This window comes from Thamnophis sirtalis, unplaced genomic scaffold, assembly GCF_051295495.1.
Source record: "Thamnophis sirtalis isolate CommonGarterSnake01/CBP01778 unplaced genomic scaffold, rThaSir2_p1.2 scaffold_2, whole genome shotgun sequence".
NCBI classification, from domain to species: domain Eukaryota; kingdom Metazoa; phylum Chordata; class Lepidosauria; order Squamata; family Natricidae; genus Thamnophis; species Thamnophis sirtalis.
This window is the reverse complement of record NW_028261382.1, coordinates 139,419,640-139,446,131: the sequence shown is the minus strand read 5'-3', so window position 1 is coordinate 139,446,131 and position 26,492 is coordinate 139,419,640. Positions and strand designations below refer to the sequence as shown.

At 38.1% G+C, this 26,492-nt stretch overlaps 1 protein-coding gene across 1 annotated transcript; it reads left to right on the top strand.

The window, feature by feature from the left end:
- Positions 1-17,064: 17,064 nt before the first annotated feature.
- LOC148049201 (DGAT1/2-independent enzyme synthesizing storage lipids-like) lies at positions 17,065-25,994 on the top strand. Its single transcript, XM_087703859.1, has 6 exons — positions 17,065-17,398; positions 21,533-21,697; positions 21,876-22,069; positions 23,791-23,851; positions 24,767-24,906; positions 25,753-25,994. Exons 1-6 carry the CDS (start codon positions 17,107-17,109, stop codon positions 25,855-25,857), a joined length of 957 nt encoding a protein of 318 aa, XP_087559985.1. The 5' UTR covers positions 17,065-17,106; the 3' UTR covers positions 25,858-25,994.
- Positions 25,995-26,492: the final 498 nt, after the last annotated feature.

Sequence of the window (26,492 nt, the reverse complement as noted above, 5' to 3'; positions counted from 1 at the left end):
CTTCACACTTTAAAATTTATGGAAGAACCCAAAAGAGTTTTTGTTTGTATAAGTTATATTTATTATTCCCTTCCCTGCCCTCAGCAAAGCAAGGACTTTGGAGGCATAAAAGGGCTCCTAACTATTTACTGCTAAGCACTTTTATTTATTTATTTTTGTTCATTGCTAGATCAGGATATATTGCAACACAGATATCTCTATATTTCCATGTGATGCAGAGGGCTCCTAGTCACACTAGTGTTAAAGTGTAATGTGGCTTATCTGTTTTCAGAAACTGTGATAGCCATATCCATCCACTAGGGTTCAATATTGTATATGAATTATACAATTGTGTCCTAGCCAACAAATTATGATTTATTCTGGTTGAAGATGATGTATGAATATGAGCAGTGATGCTTATATACCGTGTTTCCCCAAAAATAAGACACAGGCTTATTTTCTTTTGACCCCCCAAAATAAGTACTTGGCTTTATTTTTGGGGAGGTCTTATTATTTTTGAGGTGCAGGAAGCAGCAATTATAGTCACCTCATGCCTGCTGTTGTGTTGCAATATTTTTGGGAGGGCTTATTATTGGAGGAGTGCTTATTTCAGCACATGCGCTCAAAAGCCCGATTATTATTATCAGGGGAAGGTTTATTTTTGGGGAAACAGGGTAACAATGGATGCTAAATATGTTTCTGTAAATTATATTTTACCTTATAGTTTATGGGAGAGACACTCTTCTCTGTCTTCTCTGTGGACACTGGTTGAATGTCTGACATAATCTCCTGTTTGTCAGAGCAAACAAGCCCATAACCACATAATGTTTGTGCCTCACTGGAAGAATCACAGCTGCCAGTTTTTCAGCTTGTGTTGACTTTTATAACATCGAGTTCTTTCCAAGGACCTAGGAAATAATAATATATCAGTATAGTAAATCAAAATAAAATATCTATATTATGGTCTTTGACCAGCTTTTGCAATAAAAAGAGTAGGGTAGAAACAGAAATAGTTTGACACAACTATTTGTTATTTGGAAGTTACAACTGGTGCAGAGTGCAACAGTGTGAATAGTTTCAGGGCCCCCCAAGAATAGTCCCTGTTACACCACTGCCCCACGAGCTGCCTTGGTCTGCTTCCAGGAGCAATTCAAGGTGTTGGTGATCATCTTTAAAGCCCTTCATGGCATGGGTCCAGATTACTTCAGGGATCGTCTCCCCCTACTGGGATTGGCCTGTATCACTTGTGTCAGCAAGAGGCATGCTGCGCGTCCCATCAGCTCAATTATTCTGACTGGTACAGGAGAAGGACCTTCTCTGCTGTTGCTCCTGTCCTTTGGAACATCTTGCCTGCCCCCCACCCCCATCCCATGTAAGGTTGGCCCCAACTCTCCTATCTTTTAATAAGAGCATTACAGATGTGACTTTGGCAGTTGGCTTAGGAAACAGTGTAATGATGATGGTTAATGGAGTAATAACACATAGCACTTTACCCTCCACTTGCTCCCCCATCACCATGTTTTATTGGTTTTAATGTTTGTTTTTAACTTTTTATGTTAAAGCTTAGATGCAAGCACCCCAACGTTACTCTATGGTAAATGGATGGCCAATGAATTATAAATAAATAAATAAAAATTGAGGAAGGGAAAAACAGTAGGGTAATAAAACAATATGATTTTACATAAAAGATTTGCACAGTTGTATAACATGGTGAAGATATTTGTCCACTGATATATGAATGTGAGGTTAGCATTCCTTAAAATAAACAATAAAATAGATATAAAAATTATCTACGTGGCCATCATATTTTAAGATGATTGAGGTGATGAGAGCATACCTTGGGGCATCATAGAAAGGGATCCCGTATGACAACATGAATGTGAATTTCTATTTCCCTGTATCCACAAGGCAAAATCTTTGCAAGTAAGGAGTTCCATGAAATCTTTCCATTAGTAGAAGTGATGTGAGGCATCATAATGGTCTCTGGAAAATGGTCATCTGTATTTATGTAAGGTACCCTGCAGTAGAAAGCCTCAGATCATGGCAATTGTGTTCAGGGGCACTGGAGATTTCATTTTGATGATCAATGTCCCTGATTCTCTCTTTTACTATTGATTTGGACTTCTCCAGGATCAATTGGCCTAAATATTCATTAAAGAGGCCAGGACTGCAAAGTTAGCTGCAGAGATAGCAGTCCCAATGAAATTGGTAATTCTACAGTAATAGCAGAGGAATCAGGCCTGTAATATTAGTCATGATTTTAAGGCCTGAAATTAGAATCCTAGTCAAGGTCTGAACCTAAATATTTGGCCCAATATTTTTTTTTTGATATTTTCCTCCATGCACTGATAACCATGGGATAACAAAATCTAATTAAGCTGCTGCTTCTCCTCCTCCTCCTCCTCCTCCTCCTCCTCCTCCTCCTCCTCCTCCTCCTCTTCCTTCTTCTTCTTCTTCTTCTTCTTCTTCCTCCTCCCCCTCCTCCTGTTCCTCTTCCTGTTCCTCCTCCTTCTCCTCCTCCTCCTCCTCTTCTTCTCCTTCTCCTTCTCCTTCTCTTTCTCCTTCTTCTTCTTCCTCCTCCTCCTCTTCCTGTTCCTCTTCCTCCTCCTCCTCCTCCTCCTCCTCTTCTTCTCCTCTCCTTCTCCTCCTTCTCCTCCTCCTCCTCCTCCCCCTCCCCAAAAGCTAAAAATTATTAAGGTAACATCTAAAAATTTAGGCAGTTTCAAGCAAGGTGGGTTTTGTTTGCCTACCTCATATTTCTCCGAAAACAACCATTCAGAGAGATGGGCTCAGAGGAAGACAGAAAGAAAGTGACTGGCTCGACATCATCCTGACTGCTTTTTTCCTAAAATGATCTCACAATCTCTGCTTTCTAGCCCAGCATCTTCACCACTGCGCCCAACAGGTTCTAATATGCTATTATGATTCTGTTAAGATGTTATGCTTTTCATTGTAAGAATATGACTGTCAAAAATCAAAAGCAAAAAAAGTTAAAAGTGATCTAAACATCAGATATTTAAGACATGAAATGCAGTAGCCAGGTTTACATATTACATGAATTGTAACAGACCTAGTAGGGCAATTGTGGTTAGAAAATTCAACCAACTGCATTTCATTCCATAAACCAAGATCACAGAACTCATGACTATTCAATACAGGCTTCAATTAATAGGATGTCCTTCCCCGCTTTAATTATAACAGTTGTTTTTCCTTCTTTAGTGATCTCACCTCTGTATTCTACATGTCTTCAAATTAAATTCCATGTGATCTCTAAAAAAGAGTGAATTGTGTTCCAATTTTGGTTAGCAAAAGGTGTAGCCTTAGAAGAATTAGTAATTTATGATTGGTAGGAAATGATATGTAAATGTTGCTTATCGTTATGTGCCTGTTTATGGCCAATCTGTCTGAGTGGCAAGGTTCTAGGCACTCTGTTGTATTTCTGGACATGTCTTGGTCTAGGATGCTCACAGTTGAAAGTACGATTAATTTCAAATAATTAACAATTGGTTCTCTGCCCTAATGATTTCTTCCAACAACCAGTTCACCAAACTGCTCAGATGGTTCACAACTGGTTCTTCTGAAGTGGTGCGAATTGGCTGAATCCCACCACTGGTTAAGTGTATCTATGTGTTGTATCAATCCTCTGTGCAAACAAGGCAAGCCATTAATACATAAAATGAAAGCAAACAACACTACCATCTAGTACTGATGAAATTACCTAGTTGGGTAATGAAACATCTGCAAGAAATCAATCAAGCTCAGAGAGCACCAAGGACACCAAACTTACCCTATCTAAGTCACACTTGCTTGTAAGAATAAAAACTCATGACTCATAACGTACAGACGTGAGTACAAGGGTTTAAGAGAACATTTCTGGAAATAATCCAGTTTAAACTTAAAGTCCAATCCCTTACAAAGTTTATTACATTGTACTTTCTAACATTTGCAAATATTGTACCACTCCATCTTTCCACATAGAGGGAGAAAATGCCTTCAATCCTATGAGCAAAAATATGTTAGTATGGGACTAGGATAGGAGCTCTTATGGTCATAGCAAAAATCCATTAGCCTAAAAAGAACTTGAGAGAATTCAGATCAAATGATCTTCTGCAACCAGTTTTTCTTGCTAGGCTTGTTGGTTTGCTTCCTTCCCTCCTAAAGTTGGCTCTCAGCCATTGAGCTGAGCTTGACTGCTGGTGAATACATAATTATCATAAGTGTAATTACAACTGTCACCACCCCTATAGTCTTACTAAGACCAGAAGCAAGGATAAAATTTCCAAATCCACTACGTGGGTTGCAAATCCTAATTTCTATTCCATTGAACCTGATAATCTAGGACAGTGATGAAATTCATTTTTTTTACTATTGGTTCTGTAGGGGTGGCTTAGTGGGCGTGGCAGGGGAAGGATACTGCAAAATCACCATTCCCTCCCCACTCGGGGGTCAGTCAGAGGTGATATTTGCCAGTTCTCCGAACTACTCAAAATTTCTGCTTCTCCGGAACCTGTCAGAATCTGCTGAATTTCATCCCTGATCTAGGAACCTTTTTCCTAAAAGCCTCTTCAAAATGTAGCAACAAAATCAATTTCATAACCTTCTTTCTGCAGGCCTCCTTAGAAATGATTCTACTAGATTTAGTACCCATAATATTCTCTAAGATTCCAGTTTTATTAGATTAAATTCAATATAAAATATACAAAACAACACAGCAGCAGATTCTTCAAATACATCTCCCACTTCTTTTTCCTATTCTACACAAAATCATTGATACAAAACTCATTTCCCTTTTGAAAGATATGGTACATCACTAAACATTTTATAGAGAAAAAGTGTGTTTCAGCAGATGCAGTTATTTTGCATATGGGAGTCCCATATGTGTTTATCACTACAATAGTGAGCCTTTAATTCTAAAGAGAATTAAATGACAGAAGCAAACAAAACTCTTCAGCTAATGGTGAAAAAAATTCACAGAAAAGTCTAAATTTCCTTAGCTGGGATGTGCATTTTAGTGATACCAATAACCTCCTGACATAAGTGATTGAAAAATATCAAAACCTGACTTATGATAAAAGTTTCAAGGCATATGTTTGAAATCTTTCCATGTTCATTTTAAAGAGCGCAGCATAAGATTCCTTTCATTTCCTATGCATAGCCAGTGCCATTTGTCTTTGTTCCCCTTTTTGGTCAGAAAGGAAAAAGATGAAAAGAAGACTACTAATGAAACACATAGAATATGGTAATATATTCACCAATTCAGAGTTCAGAGCAGGGGTGAAATCCTCCTGGTTTGGCTGGGTTTGGCCAAACTGATAGGGACGATTGTCCTTGGTTCTGCGAACAGGGATTAAAAAAAAAGCTTCCGAGGATTACATGGCTCGGCTGTGAGTCGCACGATTTTCTGAATCTTCCCCCCCCCCCCACTGCTTTTTAACACATTTTTTTTTCCTGCTGGTTCAGGTGAACAGGCAGGGAAAAATACTTTAAAAAGCAGTGGGTGGGGGTGCTGCAAAAGAAAGAAAGAGAGAGGGGGGATGGAAGGAGGGAGAGAGAGAGAGAGACGGAGAGATGGACAAAAAAAGGAAAGGGAGGAAGGACCACAAACCTGGCACTAGACTTCGAGGATACCTTGAAAAAGCACAGCAATCCAGGGCTGGTAGGGACCTGAAGGTCATCTACTCCAACCCCCTGCTCCAGCCGGACATTGTTAAAGTGAGCTTCTGTCTTTTGATCCCCAAGTCACATGACTACATAGCCACACCGACCCAGCCACATGACTTCCACCAAGCCACGTTCACAGAATGGGTAGAAATTTTTTAAAGATTTCACCATTGGTTCATAGCCTTACGGCAATGGGTTAGGAATTAGGCAGTGGTAGGATTCAAATAATTTAACAACCAGTTCTCTGCCCTAATGATTTCTTCCAACAACCACTTCACCAAACTGGTCAGAAAGTTAACAACCAGTTCTCCCGAAGTGGTGTGAACTGGATCCCACTAGAGTTAGATTACAGAATGTAAGGCAGCATTGAGCTTCAGACTTTAGTGTCTGTGTCCTGAGCAACAAATTTTCTGACATTACTGGTAGTCCTCAAGTTACTATCACAATTGGCCCCCAAATTTATGTTGCTAAATGAGACATTTTTAAGTGAGTTTTGCCCCATTTTATTACATTTCTTGCCACAGTTGTTAAGTGAATCACTGCGCGGTTAAGTTATAACATGGTTGTTAAGTAAATCTGGCTTCCCCATTGACTTTGCTTGTCAGAAGTTCTCAAAAGGTGATCATGTGATTCTAGGATACTTCAACAATCATAAATATGTTTCAATTGTCATTTTGATGAGTCAACTGAATTCTGATCCCGTGAGCACCCACGGGATGACGATGTGTGAAAAATGGTCATAAGTCACATTTTTAAGTGCCGTTGTAACTTTGAACGGTCACTTAATTATTGTAAGTCGAGGACTACCTATATTCTGGAACTGTGACTGGCATCTTCAGACCAAAGTTCGTTTGTTCCTGTCATCTAACTCAGTCCCTGATTAGTTGCCTGTGATTTGTCACCCAACATTGCCAAACAGGTGCTAAATATGAAAGCCTATAGATTACATAATGTTGGAAAAGGAATATGTGTATTTCAGCACTGATTTCTCAGTAAATATATTAAGATGTGGCCTTCCTATTGCTTTGATCTATTACAAAATCTTTAATGGGGAGATTGTTTATTTGGTAGGATGAAATACTCACGTGTTCTTGTTCCACACTTAGAAATGATGACTTTTATTCCAAGGCAAAGAATTTCATCATAGAGATATTCATTGTGTAATACTAATGATAAGTCTGAATGATGGATATTTTTCTTCCTAACCCTAACCGTAACTATTGCTTACAGATTTTAGAAGCTCCATGAAAGGAAACCAGGATAGGTTAATATGTAAAAAAAACAACTAGTCTGAGAATAATTAGCACCAGGCTGGGGAAACCTTAATTTCTTAGGTCTTCAGACTTTCCAGTAATTGTAGCTCTTCCTTACACCAATCTGACACATCCATAGATAAAATGTTCACATTCAAATAAACAGATAAGTTTATCCACACATATCTTGCCACACATATTTTGTTAGCTTTACAGTTAGTAAACTGTGACACCTACAGCAACATGTATTTTTATATTAAACATAAATCCAGGACACTGCAACTGTCATAAATTTGATTTAGTTGTCAAGCATCTGAATATAAATCACGTGAGCATGGGGATGCTGCAACAGTCATAAGTATAAAAAATGGTCACATACCACTGTTTTTCACTGCTATTGTAACTTCAAATGGCCACTAAATGCTATTGTAGGTTGAGGATTACCGGCAAATACTTTCAGTGCATAATTTAGTAGGAAACAGGTGGGGCAGAGCATGTTGTAACTATCTAGTCATTAATCTCCAGGTCTATGCAATATCCAGGGATTTAGCTAAAAATACTCTTACTCCATCAAATCCTATTTTAAGTCCATTTATGCCACATTGCATAAATAGCCAAATAGGTTTTGCCAGCCTTTTCAGAAGCATTCTAGTTCATTGTTGCCAAAACTTTGTGAATATTATTTGTTCATTTTAGACCTTTCTTATATACTGAAGTTATCAAGATCATCTGGCCAGAAATGAAGAAAGAGGAGGTGAAGAACTCTGAAATACTTGAGTATTTAGGATATTGCATGAGGGGTCTCCGGTAATTCAGAGTCAGTACTGTGAGGGCTCTCATCTCAAGCAATTCCATCTTCCAAGAACACCAACCCAATTTCAGGCCCATTGTGGTATTCCTCCTGAGGTAGCAACAGCAGTGGTGGGATTCAATTTTTTTTACTACCGGTATCGGCATGGCTTGGCGGATGTGACATGGCTTGGTGGGCGTGGCATGGGGTGTGTGGCTGGGGAAGGATACTGTAAAACCTCTATTCCTTCCCCACTCCAGGGGAAGGTTACTGCAAAATCCCCATTTCCTTCAAATCAGCTGGGACTCAGGAGGCAGAGAATAGATGGGGATGGAGCCAATCAAAGTTGGTGTTTACTGGTTCTCCGAACTACTCAAAATTTCCACTATCAGTTCTCCAGAACTGGTCAGAACCTGTTGAATACTACCTCTGAGCAATAGACTTTTCCAGTAGGGGCAGTAAGAAGGCAAGTCAGAAGTTTTCACTTAGCACTAGTTAACCCACCTTGATGGGATATGGTGGTTCAGTGGCTAAGACACTGAGCTTGTCGATCAAAAAAGTTGGCAGTTCAGTGGTTTGAATCCCTAGCGCTACATAACGGAGTGAGCTCCTGTTACTTGTCTCAGCTTCTGCCAACCTAGCAGTTCGAAAGCATGTAAAAATACAAGTTGAAAAATAGGAACCACCTTTGGAGAGAAGCATTCGATGTGCCTTCGACATTTAGTCATGCTGGCCACATGACCACAGAGACGTATTTGGACAGTGGTGGTTCTTCGGCTTTGAAATGGAGATGAGCACTGCCCCCTAGAGTCGGGAACAACTAGCACATATGTGCGAGGGAAATCTTTACTTTTACAGTAATCCACCTTGAGCGCTATATTTGACAAAGTAAAGTCATTATTTATATAATTTCTATGATATGTGCTCAACAAGGCTTACTTGACAATTGAGGATCAAAGCGGAAATCTACTTCCTGCAATTTAGAAACTTTATCTCTGTTAAAGCAGCTTAAAATTGTATTTGCTTTCTGTTGTGTCTGAGTCTGTTGAACTACAATTCCCACCCCCTTTAAAGTATTATTACTGGTCTAGGTATTTCATAGCTCTATTCTGAGACAACTGAATTATTTCTGATTGCATACAGTTGCATTAATATGAGCTAAATTTTCATTTCCTGCTATTTCTGTACCCTATTAAATTTTAGTGAATTCGTTTTATGTTTTCTAGGTATCAATTATCCTACCCAGTCTTGAGATATCTGGAAATGTGTTAAAACATGCTTCATATCTAAGTATAATCTTTATTGTCACTATACTTAAATAAAACGAAATTGGTTTTAACCTCACTGGTGCAAAATTAGGGCAGAAATGAAAAAAAAAAGGAATAGAGAAAAAAAGCTAGCATGTGCATGCAGTGATTGTGGTTGTATTTAAAAGTCTGGCAGCCCAACGATAGGAACTATCTTTAAACTTATTTGTTCAGGTGGCTAGAATGGTAGACGTGCGATGAGACACTAACCAGGGTGTGAATCATCTCTGAGTATCTGCCTTACTCTGCTAAAGCAGCGAGATCTGGTGATGTCATCCAGTGGTGTCAGAGGGCAACTAATGGTTTCTTGTGCCGAATTGTTAAGGTGACCAGACGTCCCGCATTTGGCGGGACAGGCACGCCTTTTCATAAATTTTCCCGCATCCCGCGCCGTTCTTAAATAAACACGCTTTTTTGGCGCTCGCAGTTCCCTCGCTCCCCCGCCCATCAGCTGCTAGCTCACAGGGCTGGCTCATCATTCACCTGATTTTTTTGCAGAACTCTAAGGAAATGAAATCTCTGTTGGGCCTTTCCAATCACCAGAGACGTGTTGTTTTTCCAGGTGAGATCTTGACTAATAAGCACTCCCAAGAATTTAAAAGAGGAAACCCTCCCCACAAAACCCCATTCGATATACAATGGGGAAGGCTCCTCTTTGTGCTTCCGGAAATCTAGCACCATCTCCTTTGTTTTACTAGTATTTAGTTGTAAGTTGATTCTTGAGCACCTTAATTAATATAAGTTATTAATTAAATCATTGAAGAGTACAGGATTCCCAACTGAATATTGTGTGATCGCCAAGGAGTAGTGACCTTCCTCTCATATATGGGCATACCGGGGGTTGTAAATCTAAATAGATACCTTTCACGCTGGCTTGGCTGATAAGGAGTCGAGCTCTGTGGCTCAGTGGTTAACACATCTGCCTAAGATGCAAAACAGCACAGGTTCGATTCCCAGTAAGGGTATGGCTAGCTGACGAGAGCTAAATAGCTTGAAATAGATCTATACTAGTCTCCCTTTATTTATTTATCAGCACAAATACAACATGTGTGTGTGTGTGTGTGTGTGTGTGTGTGTGTGTGTGTGTGTGTGTGTGTGTGTGTGTATACATATATATATTTAGGGTCACAACCCCTGGTATGCCCCAATTATGGGAGGAAGCTAATTGCTTCCATTCTCTGTCCATCGGCTCATCACAAGAGACCATCCAGACAGAAAGCCGAATATTTTACTGTTGCCTTTGTTACATTTTGTATTGTGTTATTTATCAGCACAAATACAACATACATACATATATACATACATACATACATACATACATACATACATATATATATATATATATATATATAAATACACACACACACACACACACATAGATAGATATAAACTAACTACTAGAATTGAATACCTGCATAAATGATAGAAATGGGAGACATCTATTGGTATAAGATAATAGTGTGCTATATAAATCTATGATATATATTAATTAAGGACCAAAATAGAATTGAATACTATATAGGAATGTTCAGGTATTGAAACATGATATTAAGGAAGGTTAACTATTGTTAAATATTGAAATATACAATTACTTATATTATTGATATTACTGATAAAGTAGAAATAAAGTAAAACTTATATGCAATTGTGGGCAAGGATAAATGGGGGGATAAAAATGGCAACTTCAATAAAATTAGTGAAAAAAACTACACCCAATGTGATTTCAGCCACACCCCCTTCCTCAAATCAAAGATCAATTGAGAGTGTGTTGGAGTTGGAGAGAGGTGAAAAGATGGCAGGAACAATAGGGACAGCTCCAATGATGCAGAATACGCAATTGATGCTCCACATGATACAAGAGACATTGGCAAAAAGCCAGGAAGTGACAACTACTAATCATGAAGAGACAAGGAGGAATCATGGAGAAATGAAAAATGAATGGGAGAATTGAAAGGAACTATCAAAAAGGTAGATGACAAAATTGAAAGTATACAGAATGCCTTAGCAATTAATGAACAGAAAATCCAGTGTATGGAAGAAAAAATAGTACAAGCAGATCAGAAGATGGGAAAAATGGAATTGGAATATAAAAAAATTAATAAAGAAATAAAAATATCAATAACCTGACTTGAAAATGAAAGAGCTGCATTCTACGTAAAATTCCAAAACATACTGGAAGAGAAGGAGGAAGACCTGAAAAGAAAAATGATTGAAATTTTCACTGAAATTCTCCAAAGAAAAGAACAAGAGTTGAGAGGAGAAGTCGATGAAGCTTATCGGGTGCATACTAACTATGCCAGAAGACATAGACTCCCGAGAGAAGTGCATGTAAGATTTGCTAAAAAAACAATGAGAGATGAAGCGTACAAAAAAACTAGAGAAGACACCGATTACATTAAAGGAAAAAGAGTTGATCATGCTCAAACAGATTCCACGGAGAATTCGGGAACAAGGTAGGCAGTATCAATTTTTAACAAACCAGTTAAATAAAAATAGAACAATGTACAGATGGTTGGTACCAGAAGGGGTTCTGATATCTTGGCAAGGAAAAAGATATAAGATAGAGAATACAGAAGAAGCACAGAAATTCTATGAAGAATATAGCAAAGCAGAAGAAGAACAAAGAAGTAAGGAGGGACTAGAAAGTAGGGTCGAGAGGAAGAAACGTTAGGTGACAAGGAAAGAAACAGGAGAGAAGAACAGAGGCAAGAAAGAGAGAGAGCAGAGAACAAAGGCGCGAGAGGGAAATGTCAGATACAAACTAGAAATTTTAAAAAAGCCCAGCTAAAGATGGATCAAGAAATAACAATTATCTCGATAAACTTGAATGGACTGAAGGAACCAAAAAAAAAAGAGCCCAGATGTTTAATAAACTTAAGAAATTGAAAGTAGATATAGCCTGTATACAGGAAGTAAAAATTGACAGAACTTGGATTTCATCTGGGCTATGTAACCAAGTAGACGAAACTGAAATAGAACCAAATGAGTGGGCAGACCAATTTAATAACTCAAAAGGAATTAGCACAGAAAATTAAAGTAGTCAGACTCAATTACTTGGAATAAGCCATCAAATCAGGACGATGGCTGGCATATAGACTGTAGAACGAAAGAGAAAAAAGGAAATGATACAAAACTATATGGGTTTGTGGAAATATCATCCCCAAAAAACATAAACTGAGATTTGAAAGAGACATCTATAACAATAGAAAAAGAAAGGGAGGGAAGAAGGAAGGAGATGAGAGGAGGAAGGAAGTAGAGAAGGGAAGGAAGAAGGAAGGGAAAGGAGAAGAGGGTGGAAGGGAGAGAAAGAGAAGGAGAGATAGTAGGAAAGGAAGAGGAAGAGTGGAGGAGAGGTAAGGGAATAAGAAAGAGGTAAGGAGAGGTGGGTGGAAGGGAGAGAAAGAGAAGGAGAGGAGGGTGGAAAGGAGAGAAAGAGAAGGAGAGAGGGCAGGAAGGGGAAGAGAGAGAGTAGGAGTAGGGGAGAGGTAAGGGAAGAAAGAAGGGGAAGGAGAGGAGGAAGGAAGGAAGTAGAGAAGGAAGGGAGGGAGAAAAGAAAGGGAAAATAAAGTGCTAGGGATGGTAAATAGGCGCTAGGGATGGTAAACGAAACAACTCAAACTGTATATTATAACCTTTTAAATGGAATAACAAAAGTATAAGAATGGCAAAGAAAAAGAATAACTATGTGAATGTATGCCTATAATTTATGTAAGAGAATAAATGACAGTAAGAATATAAAACACAATATAGGTAAACAATATTTTGTTATAAATAGCTAAGTATAAATAAATATAGAATCGTACATAAAAATGGATAATGAATAAGGAGAACAAGAATGCAAGATAGAAATGTATAGAAGGGAAAACACTAACTGTAAAGAAACCGATACGGAACTGCTGTATGATATATGATGGAACTTCTTGTTCCTATGTTATTTTAAGTCATGTGTTTGTTTTTGTTTATGTGTTTATGTGTTTAAAATAAAAAAAAATTTAAAAATGTGATTGGTTACTGTTTTCCTCAATTGGCCGTAAGACGGAGCCAGAATGCCTGTTACCTCTCTCTCTGTTTGTTAGATACTGGGCTGATCTGATCTGAGTGCCCTGAGCTATTGTAAGTTTTGCAACAGTTAGCAACTCTGTGTACCGGACTGATTATATGTTACTGGACTATGTTATTTGGATTATCCCTTAACTGAAAGATGTTGATGACTGACTGTCTTATTCGTCTATGACTTGGACTGTTGATGGACTCTGATACCTCTATTTCCACAAAAGTAAAAGCCTATTTAAACTGCAGTGTCTCTGTATGCTGGTTTGTGTGTTCTCCAACACAACTCTCACAATGCTTCGCTGAACGTACTCACTCTCCCAGCTTACCTAACAGTTTCCACTGATGCCTTCTTATCCATACAAGGGAAAAGCTGGAGACAGTTTTCAGAAAGTTTCCAGATTTCTCCTTCTATGGATAAAAGGGCATCAATGGAGATTGCTCTTATTCTATGCTACAAATGTTCTTTTTCTTGTTCCTTATTTATTTAATTGTTGATTTCCTAAATTTATTCAGATGCCCATCTTACTCATGTGACTTCACTGGCATAGAAAAATATAACAGCAATGACCAAATACATTATGACAAAAATTATTTTAAAATATTTTTTTTAATTCTCATAATCTTTGGTATGGTGTAATCAATTTCCCTACCAATGCAGCCACTTTTCAGGTGCCCATATACACATTCCCAAATCCCAGGCTAAATGGAAAAAAGCATGTCTTCTGGTAGGTCACAAAATTGGAACCAATCTGACTCTAGGATGATAGAGAGTTGCGCACCTACCAGTTGTGCAACTATCGCCACAAAGTTGGAAGTTGAAAAGAGCTGCAGATAGATTAATGCAAATAAATATCTCCCAAATCCAAATTGCATGTTGTGCAGAAGAGCATTCCCTCATGCTGATTGGTTCTGACTTCCTGCTGAGAAACAGGGGAAGGTGAGGCACATTCAAGTGGAAAATGTTAAAGTTTGCAGATGTATAAAAAGAACACTGATGCAACCATCATTGAACGACAGGCACTAGACATGTTTTCTCATGTGCAGGGCTGGAAAAGTTTGTTTCAGCCTTCAGGAAGACATTCCAAAGGATAGATGTCACAACAGAAAATAATCATCCCAATAAATGATATTCCTTTGTGTAATATCAAAAACTGATATTCCCACAAAATGCCTTCCTGCATGAGATTACATCAGATCACAGCTTCATGTAGATGTTAAACAGGAGGGGGGACAGGACCGAACCCTGTGGCACCCCATACTTAAGGGGCCTAGGGGTCGACCTCTGTCCTCCAACCAACACCGACTGCGACCTGTCCGAGAGGTAGGAGGAGAACCACCGAAGAACAGTGCCTCCCACTCCCACCTCCCGCCAACGCTGCAGAAAGATACCATGGTCGATGGTATCGAAGGCCACTGAGAGGTCAAGGAGACCTAGGACGGAGGCATGGCCCCTGTCCCTGGCTCTCCAGAGATCATCGATCAGCGCGACCAAAGCAGTTTCCTTTGTGTAATATCAAAAACTGATATTCCCACAAAATGCCTTCCTGCATGAGATTACATCAGATCACAGCTTCATGTAGATGTTAAACAGGAGGGGGGACAGGACCGAACCCTGTGGCACCCCATACTTAAGGGGCCTAGGGGTCGACCTCTGTCCTCCAACCAACACCGACTGCGACCTGTCCGAGAGGTAGGAGGAGAACCACCGAAGAACAGTGCCTCCCACTCCCACCTCCCGCCAACGCTGCAGAAAGATACCATGGTCGATGGTATCGAAGGCCACTGAGAGGTCAAGGAGACCTAGGACGGAGGCATGGCCCCTGTCCCTGGCTCTCCAGAGATCATCGATCAGCGCGACCAAAGCAGTTTCCTTTGTGTAATATCAAAAACTGATATTCCCACAAAATGCCTTCCTGCTTGAGATTACATCAGATCACAGCTCCCAAAGGGTCTCATGGTCCAGGATTCAGACTCAGATAAATCTGCCTCTGCTGAACCAAGTGGAATGTCAACTCAGCAGAATAACAAACCAGGAGTCATCTAAGGTTGATTAAGCACAAGGCACCATGAGAACAGTTAGAGCAGACTTAATTCTCATTTCATAAGCTACTTGTTCTTCACTTAAAGATCAATGTTGACATTGGCTAAAAGAATGGTTAATTCTAGGTAGATGAATTGAGTTTGTTGTCACTCCACCCTCTGAGGGAGGAGAATTTATTCATTAATTCAATCATTTAAAACCATATTTCATCAGCGTAAAATTGATCTTCCAAGCAAGCTGTTTGAAGGGGGTAATGATTGTGTATGCAGGTGAAATTCATCTCTTTTTTTCAATACCAGTGGGTCCCTTCTGTTTTTAATCAATAATGCTCTGATTGTTCATAAATTTACAACTTTTCTTTTAATGTTTTGACATTGACCTCAGTAGGATATTTCTATTGCAGAAAAGTTGGATAGTGAGAGGTTGTTAATGTATAAATTACTGTTTCATTCTGAAGGAAATTCAGTTGAATTAACTATTATTATCACCTGTTCTAAATGACTTGGGGGTGGGTCGGATGAAGAGTCTTAGAATCATTTTGCAAAACGCTGAATATTATTACAAGACTTTGTGGCCATTCTGAGGTAGCTTTTCAAATATCTGTAGAATCTGAAATATTACTGTTATATTATTTCATCTATGAACAAAGTCAAGAAGAAAGGCTAATAGTGATACCAGCTATCAGAGTGTGCATGGAATAGTGTTATGCTATTGCTTCTATCTGTCTCATTCTGCTAGAAGTTCTTTGAGCAGGTTAGCTCACAGAAAACAAAGACAGGAAATATTTATTCATTATTAATATTTTTTAGAAAAATTATATTTATAATTCTGAATAATGAATTTATTACTCATTCTGTCAGTAAATCAGAGCATTTTCTTAATAATAGATTGTGAAAGATTGATAGATTGCGAGGCAAGATATTTCTTCACCCTGTTCTGCATTACTGTATAGTGGTATAAGGAAATCCTTAAATGAAGCATTTCTTACTGAACAGTTAAGGGAGTGGGTGCCTTTTTCCATACTTATACAGCTGCTTTGGCATCTGTTCTGCTGAATCCGTGCACATCATTTTTTCCCCTCGAACTCAATATACTCAGCAGCTATAGAATGTTTAGATTTATAACCAATGTTTTTTTTTAAAACTGTTATATTAAATGGGAGTAAAACACTTGCTATGTTAGAGTAGCACAATGTTTTTATAAGCTCTGGGAAACTGCTTTGCTGTGCAACATCACTGATATTTTAGCTGCAGTAGAACTACAAGAGTCGGATTTTGGAATTTATGGTGATGAAACTTTTGAAGCTAACTTGCCAACTGAAGATTAATGTCCTCAGACACAAACCTATTTTAGTGTTTGTTTCTATTAATTGAAGCTAACTTGCCTACTGAAGTTTAGTGTCCTCAGACAGAACTACCATCCCTGTTTTAATCGCATTCTGCCTTGGAGATGCCTGTCATAATGAAACAGGTTCTAGCAGAAGGGAACAGAAGGTGGGTTTCTTGCAAGAAGTCTACAATTGATCCCTTTCTAATAAAAATAAAGGAGGAGGTAGAAGCTCAGGGACAGAATGGACATCAGTCAGGAAGAAAGAGTTTCTATGACAGATTTTTAACAGAGGATTTCAAGATTTGTCTTGTATGCACAAAAACCCACAAGTTGTTTCAAAAATCAAGGACTCCCTTCTGAATAGACACCTTTGGCTGGTCAAACCTTTTCTTTCTTGGTTGGTTAAAAAAACAAGTTTAGTGTCAGCCTCTAATTATACTAGTAATATTTCATTAAAAGTACCAATAGTTTGATTGATTGTACTAAGATTTGATTTATTTTATCATCTCAGCCCAATCTTCTCCATTAGGCTATATGAAAGCGTCATTACAATGTATTCAGTGCTATTCTGATATTCTGCTCTTATCCGAAAGCTCAAGATTGCAAATAGTAATTATATTAAAGAATGTTTGTATGGTTTTTTTCAGGAAGAAAACATTTTTGGACTTTTATTCCTGTAGTCTGAGTTTAAACATGACTGCAGAAAATATTTACTATACCCCTGGAAAAGAATATTTCATCTGGCCAACTTACATTTTGGAAGAATGTGCAGGCTTTATAGTATATCCCATAACAGTGTTAGTAATATTGATAATATTATATTATCCACTTATATTTGCATTTTCACTCTTCTATACCACTAGTCTAGTATATTATGTGTTAGAAAAAATTGGTAATTTTCCAGAAGATGGCAATAGCAAACAATGGGATATGCCAAAGGAAATTTACGCATGGATAACAGACTTGTTTGGAAAGATATTGCATGGTAAGTAGGATGTTCTTCATTAATTCTTTAAGGCAGAGATAAGGAATTTATTTTCACTCATAGACATAATTCTTGGGGCCAACCCTTAACTGCAGTCATTTGCATCTTGAAACCTCATCAGAATGTAGTAGAAAATAAAGGGGAAACTGAGGCTGCATACTGCCAATTTATATAGAATTCACTTATTAAAAAATGCTTCTACAATTAGTCAACAAACTCCCTTAATCTTTGAGGTTGCAGAACTGAATGCAGGAGCTGCCTTAACCTCAATTTAAGAAACTAATTGCAGGTATTACACACAATATCAAGTTTGCTTATGGTCATTCACACACAGTGATGTGCTGTGAGGTTTATGGCTGGTGAGGCAGTCTCCCCCCCCCCAACATCCCACTGTCTAAAGTGGTTTCTTTCTTTCGCCCGCCTGAGCTCTGACAGCCCACCAGCTTGCTTGCTTTTGATGGCCACTGTTTCTGCGGCTGCCGCGGACATAGAGGTGGGCAAAAGAAAGCGGCAGCCTGCCACCCCGCCTGAGCTGCCCACACCTGTGGTGGGTAAAAGAAAGCGGCAGCCTGCCAGCTCACTTTCTTTTGCTGGCCTCTATGTCCGCGGCTGCTGCAAAAGAAAGAAAGCGGCAAAAGAAAGAAAGCCGCAGCCCACCAGCTCGCTTTCTTTTGCCCGCCTCTGTGTCCACAGCAGCAGTGGACATACAGGCCGGCAAAAGAAAGTGAGCTGGCAGGCTGCCACTTTCTTTCTTTTGCCCAAAGGGAGCAGCCCAACTGAGCTGCCAGCCTCTGGGCAAAAGAAAGCAGCAGTCCACAAGATCGCTTTATTTTGCCCCCCTCTATGTCCACGGCTGCTGCAAAAGAGAGAAAGGGGCAAAAGAAAGAAAACGGCAGCCCGGCAGCCCGCCTGAGCTGCCCGCCTCTGGGCAAAAGCAGAAGCCCGCCAGCCTGCCTGAGCTACCCGCCTCTGGGCAAAAGAAAGCAGCAGTCCACAAGCTCACTTTATTTTGCCCCCCTCTATGTCCACGGCTGCTGCAAAAGAGAGAAAGGGGCAAGAGAAAGAAAATGGCAGCCTGGCAGCCCGCCTGAGCTGCCCGCCTCTGGGCAAAAGCAGAAGCCCGCCAGCCTGCCTGAGCTACCTGCCTCTGGGCAAAAGAAAGCGACAGCCCACTAGCAGAGGCAGGCAAAAGAGCAGCTGGCAGGCTGCCGCAGACACAGAGAAAGAAAGCTCGCAGGCTGCCCTCCTTGCCTCTCCTAACCCCTTCCCTCTCTTCACTCTCAAACACAAACACACATACAAACTTGCAAAGTCCCTTCGACCCACATACCTTTTCAAGCTGTTTCACAGAGGATTTCAACTCTGCTCTTGCCTGCCATCATAAAAATGTAAAAATGTAAAAGGAAAAAGGCAAGAGCTGCTGAGGTCAGGCTGGGCTAGTTGCCGCCAGAGTGCCCAATGGATGACTCTGCTTAACTATTTAAAAAAGCCTCTAAAAAAACTCCCTCTACAGGAGGAGGCAAGAGAACTACGTGACTCATCTACATAAGGAATTTTTCAGCTTTTAACCCTTGCCTAAGGGTTGCTCAAGTGATCATAAAGTCAGATTAAAATGAGGCACGTGGTTCTCCTGCCTCCTCCTGTAGAAGCCACTTTTTAGAGGCTTTTTTAAACAGTTAAGCACTAAGCAGAGCCATCCATGGTGACTCTGGCAGCAACTAGCTTATCCTGACTACAGCTCTTGCCTTTTCCTTTTACATTTTTTTTCTTTTCATGATGACAGTGGTGAGGCTCTGCCTCCCCTGCCTCCCCTGACTGCATGTCACTGCTCACAAACACACACACACACACACACACACACACACACAATCGCAGCCCAGGTCAACAGCCATGATCCAATTATTTTTAACTGAATACTGAGTTACAACTGGTTCTTTGGAATTTGTGGAGGCCTGAAGAATTTAAAGTAAGTGAAAAACTTTACTGGTTTTGCAATGTACATTTTCATTTTCTCACTTGCACACAGACACTTATCCATATTTGTCACATCCTTCTCAGCTAGGCTGCCACGTATTAGTCAGAAGGATGGAAGCCACCAATTATATATCGAAAGTTAACTCAAAATGAACAGGCCTTAGAATCCCTTTTATCCACCAAAGAATTCAGTTTGTTGATTCGTAGGACTTGCCGTGATCAGTTTCAAGTCTGTTGGTGGAACTTTGGGAAGGGTTTTCCATGTGCTCAGGCTCAATTTCTTTAGTCTAGTTTGGGTGACATTTTTGATTTGTTTCCTTACAGACTTAGGTCCTTCGTATATATTTCCTGGAGGTTTTCAAAAATAAAAAGGTCAACCATTTGACTGAGATATTATGCATTTCGTGCTTTGGCCATGGGTTAGAGTAGAAGACCTCCAAAGTCTCTTCCATCTCTATGATTCTATGGTTCCATAATCTAGAAGGCCTAATTTCTGGCTTTTTGTCTACACTGCTTATGTGCTTGTTTCATCTTTAGTCTCATACATACATAATTTTAAAATAATAATAAGATCAACCCTATGTATACTGTAAAACTAACCATAAAATACCAGAAATATTTAGGTATAGTAGTATAGTCTGTATTGTTATTGTACAAAATAAATATAGTGAAATTGGTTTTAGACTCACTGGTGCAAAATTATAGTGGAAACTAAAAAAGAAATAAAAAGAAAAAAACTACTCGTACGTTTCCACATGTGCATGGAGTGATTGTGGTTGCATTTAAAAGTCTGACAGTCTAAGGATAGAAACTATACTTAAACCTATTTGTTTGGCTGGCTATACTTTGATGTCCTCTGCCCAATAGTAGAAGTGCAAAGAGACACTGACCAGTATGTGTATCAGCTCTGAGTATCTTCCTTAGTCTGCTAAAGTAGCGAGACCTGGCGATGTCATCCAGAGGGCAACCAATGGTTTCTTATGCCAAATTGATCACTCTCTGCAGTGTCTTCCTGTTCACATCTGATAAGCCAGATATATGTATATCTTCATATCATTATATTCCTAAAAATTCAGAATTATAAAAATAAAAACCAGTATATAATCATCTTAGGAAAAGTTAAAAAAAAAACAGAGAGGAAATTGTTCAGTACATTGGAGGAGCAAGACCTTATATCTAGTAAAAACACTAGCAAATGTTTTCCCTGATGGGACAGGGAATAGCGCCTGGGTCTCCCATGTGTAAGGGAGGCATGTGCCAATCATCACCGGCAGAGCAACCCAAAAAAGCCCTGGCCTTCTCCCCAGTGCTCTATTTAGTGACTGCAATTTGGAAAACATTGAGTCATTGGGTGAAGCGATCATATGGCTTCTCCTATTATAATCACAAGAAGACCTATAATATATTTTGTGCTAAGGTTTCAGTTGCTTAGAAACACATTGGCTTTACATTTTACATTAAGACATAATTTCTCCTGGTTTGGGTCTGGCCATCCAACCTAGTAATCTGTAATTCTAGTCTTTTTGACAATTAAAATAATTGGAATTTTATTTCATATGCAAAGTACAATACCTAGAGGTCTGACAGTAAACAAATTAAATCAGGAATATTTCTTCTAATCCTTGCCTCTACCATGTACAATTTTTCCTGTGCCTTAATATTAAACTCCAAATGAGCTGTTTTAATTTAAACTTGTTTTTTCAAAATTGTAGTTAAGCTATTAAACATTACCATTAAATATACCTTTGGATAAAGCTGGAAGAAGCCATCTAAAGCCCATACATTCTATATGTTTCTAAGAATTTTGGAAAGTATCAACAGAATACCAAAACTGTATTTTTAAAAATGAGTTTTTTAAAATGGACAAAATTTTCAAAGACATAAATATTTGTAGGAAAGGTTTGATGCCATTAACTAACACGAATCTAAATAACTTATAGGAAACTAGGCCAGATGTGCAGGATCACAAAAGCAATAACATTGATTTCTCAGAAGAGTCTTTTTTCTTTTTTTAGGATTCAATGTGATGGTTCCAAAAAGCACATTTGATTTAAAATATTTAGCTTGATAAGAAAAATATGCCATATTTTTATGTGATCTTATATAGGAAACTCTTGTGACAAAAAAGTTGAAGCCATTTCATTGTTCTCCCAATAATAGGTTATGAGATTTCTGGATTAGAAAATTTACCCCAAGGACCAGCGCTTCTTGTCTATTATCATGGAAGCTATCCAATTGACTATCACTGTTTTGCAATAAGGTTGTATAGACTCACTGGGAGATTCTGCTATTCTGTGATAGATGATTTGCTCTTGAGTTTACCAGGTAAAAAAAAATACTATGTTTAGGCGGGTGGGTTTGGGGGGGGAGTTAATAAAATTGATTCACTAGTCCAGTTTTCCTTTCCAAGGTCTTATTTGGAGTTATGTTATTATGGAAATACATGTATTCTGTTTTATTTTACAAGCAAGAACAGAATGATTCCTTAGGTCTGTTTTTGCAGGACTAAAACGATTCATTGACATTCATCGCTGTGATTGTTCTACAAGAGAAAGGTGCATAAATGTTCTGAAACAAGGGCACTTACTTGGAATTGCACCAGGAGGACTACGAGAGCAGAACTATGGAAATAACCAGTATAAAGTAATATGGGGAAAACGTAAAGGATTTGCTCAAATAGCTATAGATGCCAAAGTGGTAAGCCATTTGTCTTCATATTTTTTCCTAGTGGTCTTTTAAGAGAAATATGCATTTGCAAATATTATCTATTTATTTTTAAGCTATTTGCTAATGCACAGGAGGGTGCATACAACCACAAATCAGATTTTCCAGACCAGGAAAAGAAAAATCTTATTTCTTTCAGTTCACATAATTCAAATCACTTTTTTTATTTTCATCAATTTATTATGCTAAACATGACACTTTTTCAAGAGGCAACTGGACTTCTGGATTTTCTTTGAAGATGTTTTATTTTTCATCCAAGAAACTTCTTGGATGAGAAGCAAAATGTTTTCAAACATTTGGGCAATGATGACCTGGATGACAGAATCACTATAGATATGTAAATAGTACGCTTTTTTCCACACTGGAAGGTATAATTAATTTCAATTTCTTTCTTTAAATCAATTTTACAAAGTCTTAACATTTTAAAAAACTTTCAAAAAATGACTTTAAAAATCACATCTTTGTTGTATATTTGGGGAGGGATGCAAACAAATAAAGATCTCAGCAAGCTGGAAAAAATATGTTTTTCTTTTTAAATGTATTAAAGATTAACTAATTCAGCAAATGGTAAACTTGAAGTGCTGAATGATTTTCAATCTTAAAGAAACAATAAACAGTAAAACTCCCAAAGTATTAAAAAGAAGAGGACCTTGAAGACCTTAAAGGCTTAATGTGCTTTATGGCGTAGATTTGGGCAAACTCCAGATCTCGATTCCAGACAGAGTTTTGGCTGTCCAGATCTTATATCCAGTTACCTTTTCAGCCATAATGCGCCTGCAATGCAAAAAATAAATTGAAATTTTAGTTCATTTTCACCCCATTGGAACATTTCTGCCTCTGAATTGGAAGGTTCTGGAAGGTTTCTACCTTCCCCCAAAGGTCTACGTCAGTGTGGTCAAACTCAAGGCCTGGAGGCTGTAACCAGCCTGCTTAGGCCTGGCCCACTGGGCTGCCCTGAAAACAATAGTTAGCAATAGTTAGATTTATATACCGCTTCATAGGGCTTTCAGCCCTCTCTAAGAGGTTTACAGAGTCAGCATATTGCCCCCAACAACAATCCGGGTCCTCATTTTACCCACCTCGGAAGGATGGAAGGCTGAGTCAACCTTGAGCCGGTGAGATTTGAACAGCCGAACTGCTGAACTGCAGTCAGCTGAAGTAGCCAGCGAAAGACTCACCCGTGGTGCCTGTGTCAGCATTTGCCTGAATATGCTAGATGCCAATAACTGATCTGAAGGAGTAAATTTATTTGTAAGAAAGATGGACAAAGTTATAGGACAATGTAATAAACGCTCAATAAAAAAAGAATCATAATATTTTCATTCAACTCTTGCCTTTGTCTTCCCTTTGCATATTAGTTGGTTATGTGAAAAATAAAACTGAAGTTTAATATTAGTTTAAAAATCAGGATCTTTTGGATGTATGAGCATGAAATATCAGCATTAAGAAAAAACATTCAGCATGTCAGTACCTGAACTACATTTAGTACAATGACAAACCAAACTACATTTAGTTCAACAATGCCCTGCTGAAAAGGGATGTCATAAAAATACAATGATCTTATACACTATATTGTTCATATTAGTTAAAATAACTTTTTAATTGATGTATTTTATGTCCAACCAATACATTTTATTCCTTTCACATATTATAACTAAAAGAAGCTCATTATTTGTTTCTTTTATTTCTTCTAGCCAATCATTCCTTTATTTACACAAAATACTAGAGAAGGATATATGGCATATGCAAACATAAGTAAGTAAAACTTTATGTATTCTTGAAAATGTTATTTATTTAAGACTATAAATTTGTACATCTGCATCTTTGCTTATGTTTAATTTGAATGAAAAATAGCTAAATCTGGGTTCTAAGTAAACTAAAAATATATTTGGGGTAGATTAATTTGGGATTATTTTTATTTTATTTAATGTGAAAAGACTGTATATGCTCTCTCTTCAGATATCTATCTGTCTCCCTGTCTGTCTGTCTGTCTGTCTGTCTGCCTGTCTGCCTGTCGGCCGGCCGGCCGGCCGGCCGGTAGGTAGGTAGGTAGGTAGGTATGTGTTTCTATCTATCTGTCTGTCTTTCATCTATCTTTCTTATCTCTCTATTTTCTATCTATCTATTTATCTATCTATCTCTAGATATAGATTACAAATCTACAGATATACAAACACATATACTGTATACATATACATACATATGTACATACTCCAGAACTCCAGAGCTTTGGTGGAAAAAACTGATTTAATACATTTCCCATAACTGACGTGATGTCATGGGATTACAAGACATACGGATGACCCAGAAGTTATGGATATTCAGCAAAGTTATCCATATTCTGTAAATTAATTGGTAATTATCCTGGAAAGACTGCATGTATTGTCTGTTTATCTGTCTACTTGTATTTGTGTATCTATTTATATGTCAGGATTCTCCTAACTCTAATTTTTTCATAACTTTTTAATCTAAATTGTATTTTGCAAACTGTAAGGTTCCAAACATGATGGCTTATTTTCTTGTTTCTACACACTGCAAAAGCTTTCCATTAGTTGATTTCATTGCTGGCATTAATTATTGCATTTAAATATAGGCTCCCAACAAAGTCAAATATGAAACTCTTGGCAATCTACTAATATACATATCATATTTTCTAAAATTTGTACCCAGGACCAATGAGATGGTTTTATGAGAGAAACCGATGGTTCATCTTTCCATTGTATGGAATGTTTCCAGTTAAACTTATAACCCATATTGGAAAACCAATTCCATATGATCCAGATATAACTCCTGAAAAATTAGCTGAACAGGTAAGCGTATTTCTATTCTATTAATAGAATACATGATTAACAGCATGTATAAATGAAAATATCCATCAAATATACTGTATGTCACACTAAAGCTTCATCATGGAGGGTTCAACCTCTTCTTACCCAATAAGTTTATATTTAAAATTTATCCAATTATGGTTTATTCAGCAAACCACTGTTAGGAACAAATTAAATAAGAGGCATCAGCATGCATTCTGCTTTTTAATTATACAACTGGGTGCAGCAAACCGTCTAGCCTAGGTCAGAACAAGAGGATGTAGAAGAAGGCTTGAACACCATCTCCAGCCACACGGCACAATTCCAACTCTTCTGCAAGGGCATTTCTAAGAAGGAGAAAGGGATGAAGGTTTGTGTTTTTACATGCAAAGGAGGAATATTCTTTTTTATAGACATTGCTGCAAATGTTCAACTCGGTTTACCAGGGTCTTATTCTCGCCCACATGAATTTACTCTTGTTACAGTATACAAAAAGAGACAGATATTTGCATATCATATATTTTCAGATTTATAGGAAAATGTGATTTATGTGAATGGTGTAGCATGAGCAGGAAGAGAGAAAAAAATCTTTGCCATAAGATAAAATCAAAGATAACATTGGTTTCCAAATGTATGTTAAAGACTGTGATGAAGAGCAAGTTAGAATTTTATATATGTGCTTAAATATGTGGTGTGTTCTATTAAAGAGTCCATATATTGTATATTTAGTTCCAGAATGTTCTCTCAATAGTTCCTGAACCATAAATCTAAATTAAATCTCTTTTTTTCCTTTTTTTTCTCCCATTCCATCCCACTCCACTGTTCCATGCCACTCCACTGCTCCAACAGACTCAAAAGGCAATAGAAGATTTACGGGACAAACACCAAAAAATCCCAGGAAGCATATTGCATGCTCTTTGGCAACGCTTTGATGCACACCCCAAAGATAAATAGTGATATAACATCAACAATCTTGTGGATAAGATATGTGCATATGTAGTTAATATGTGTGTGTGTGTAGTGCATGCGTTCCATCAGGCACTTTTTAAAAACAGAATGTCAGGGCAAGACTGTTATCATAAAAGAACTTATCATTAAACACTTTGAAAACAATTACTAGAAACCTGTCTTACCTTATCTAATATTTTTAGATAGCTTCCTTAGTAGATCTTAGGAATTTTGTAAAGTTAGTATGATATCTCTTGCTTTCTTTACAAAGACGTTGACAGAGTATTTTATTCTGTGCAGCAGGATATTAGTGAACAGGTTACATGATGATTGATTGAGTGCACTGCTGACTTGAAAATTATTCTGAAAGAGTGATCATCATTCATCAAATACAGAGATCACAAAATATTCAGTTGGGAATCCTGTGCTCTTCAATGATTTAATTAATAACTTATATTAATTAAGGTGCTCAAGAAACAACTTACAACTAGATACTAGTAAGACAAAGGAGATGGTGCTAGATTTCTGGAAGCACAAAGAGGAGCCTTCCCCATTGTATATCAAGGGGGGGTTGTGGGGAGGGTTTCCTCTTTTAAATTCTTGGGAGTGCTTATTAGTCAAGATGTCATCTGGAAAAACAA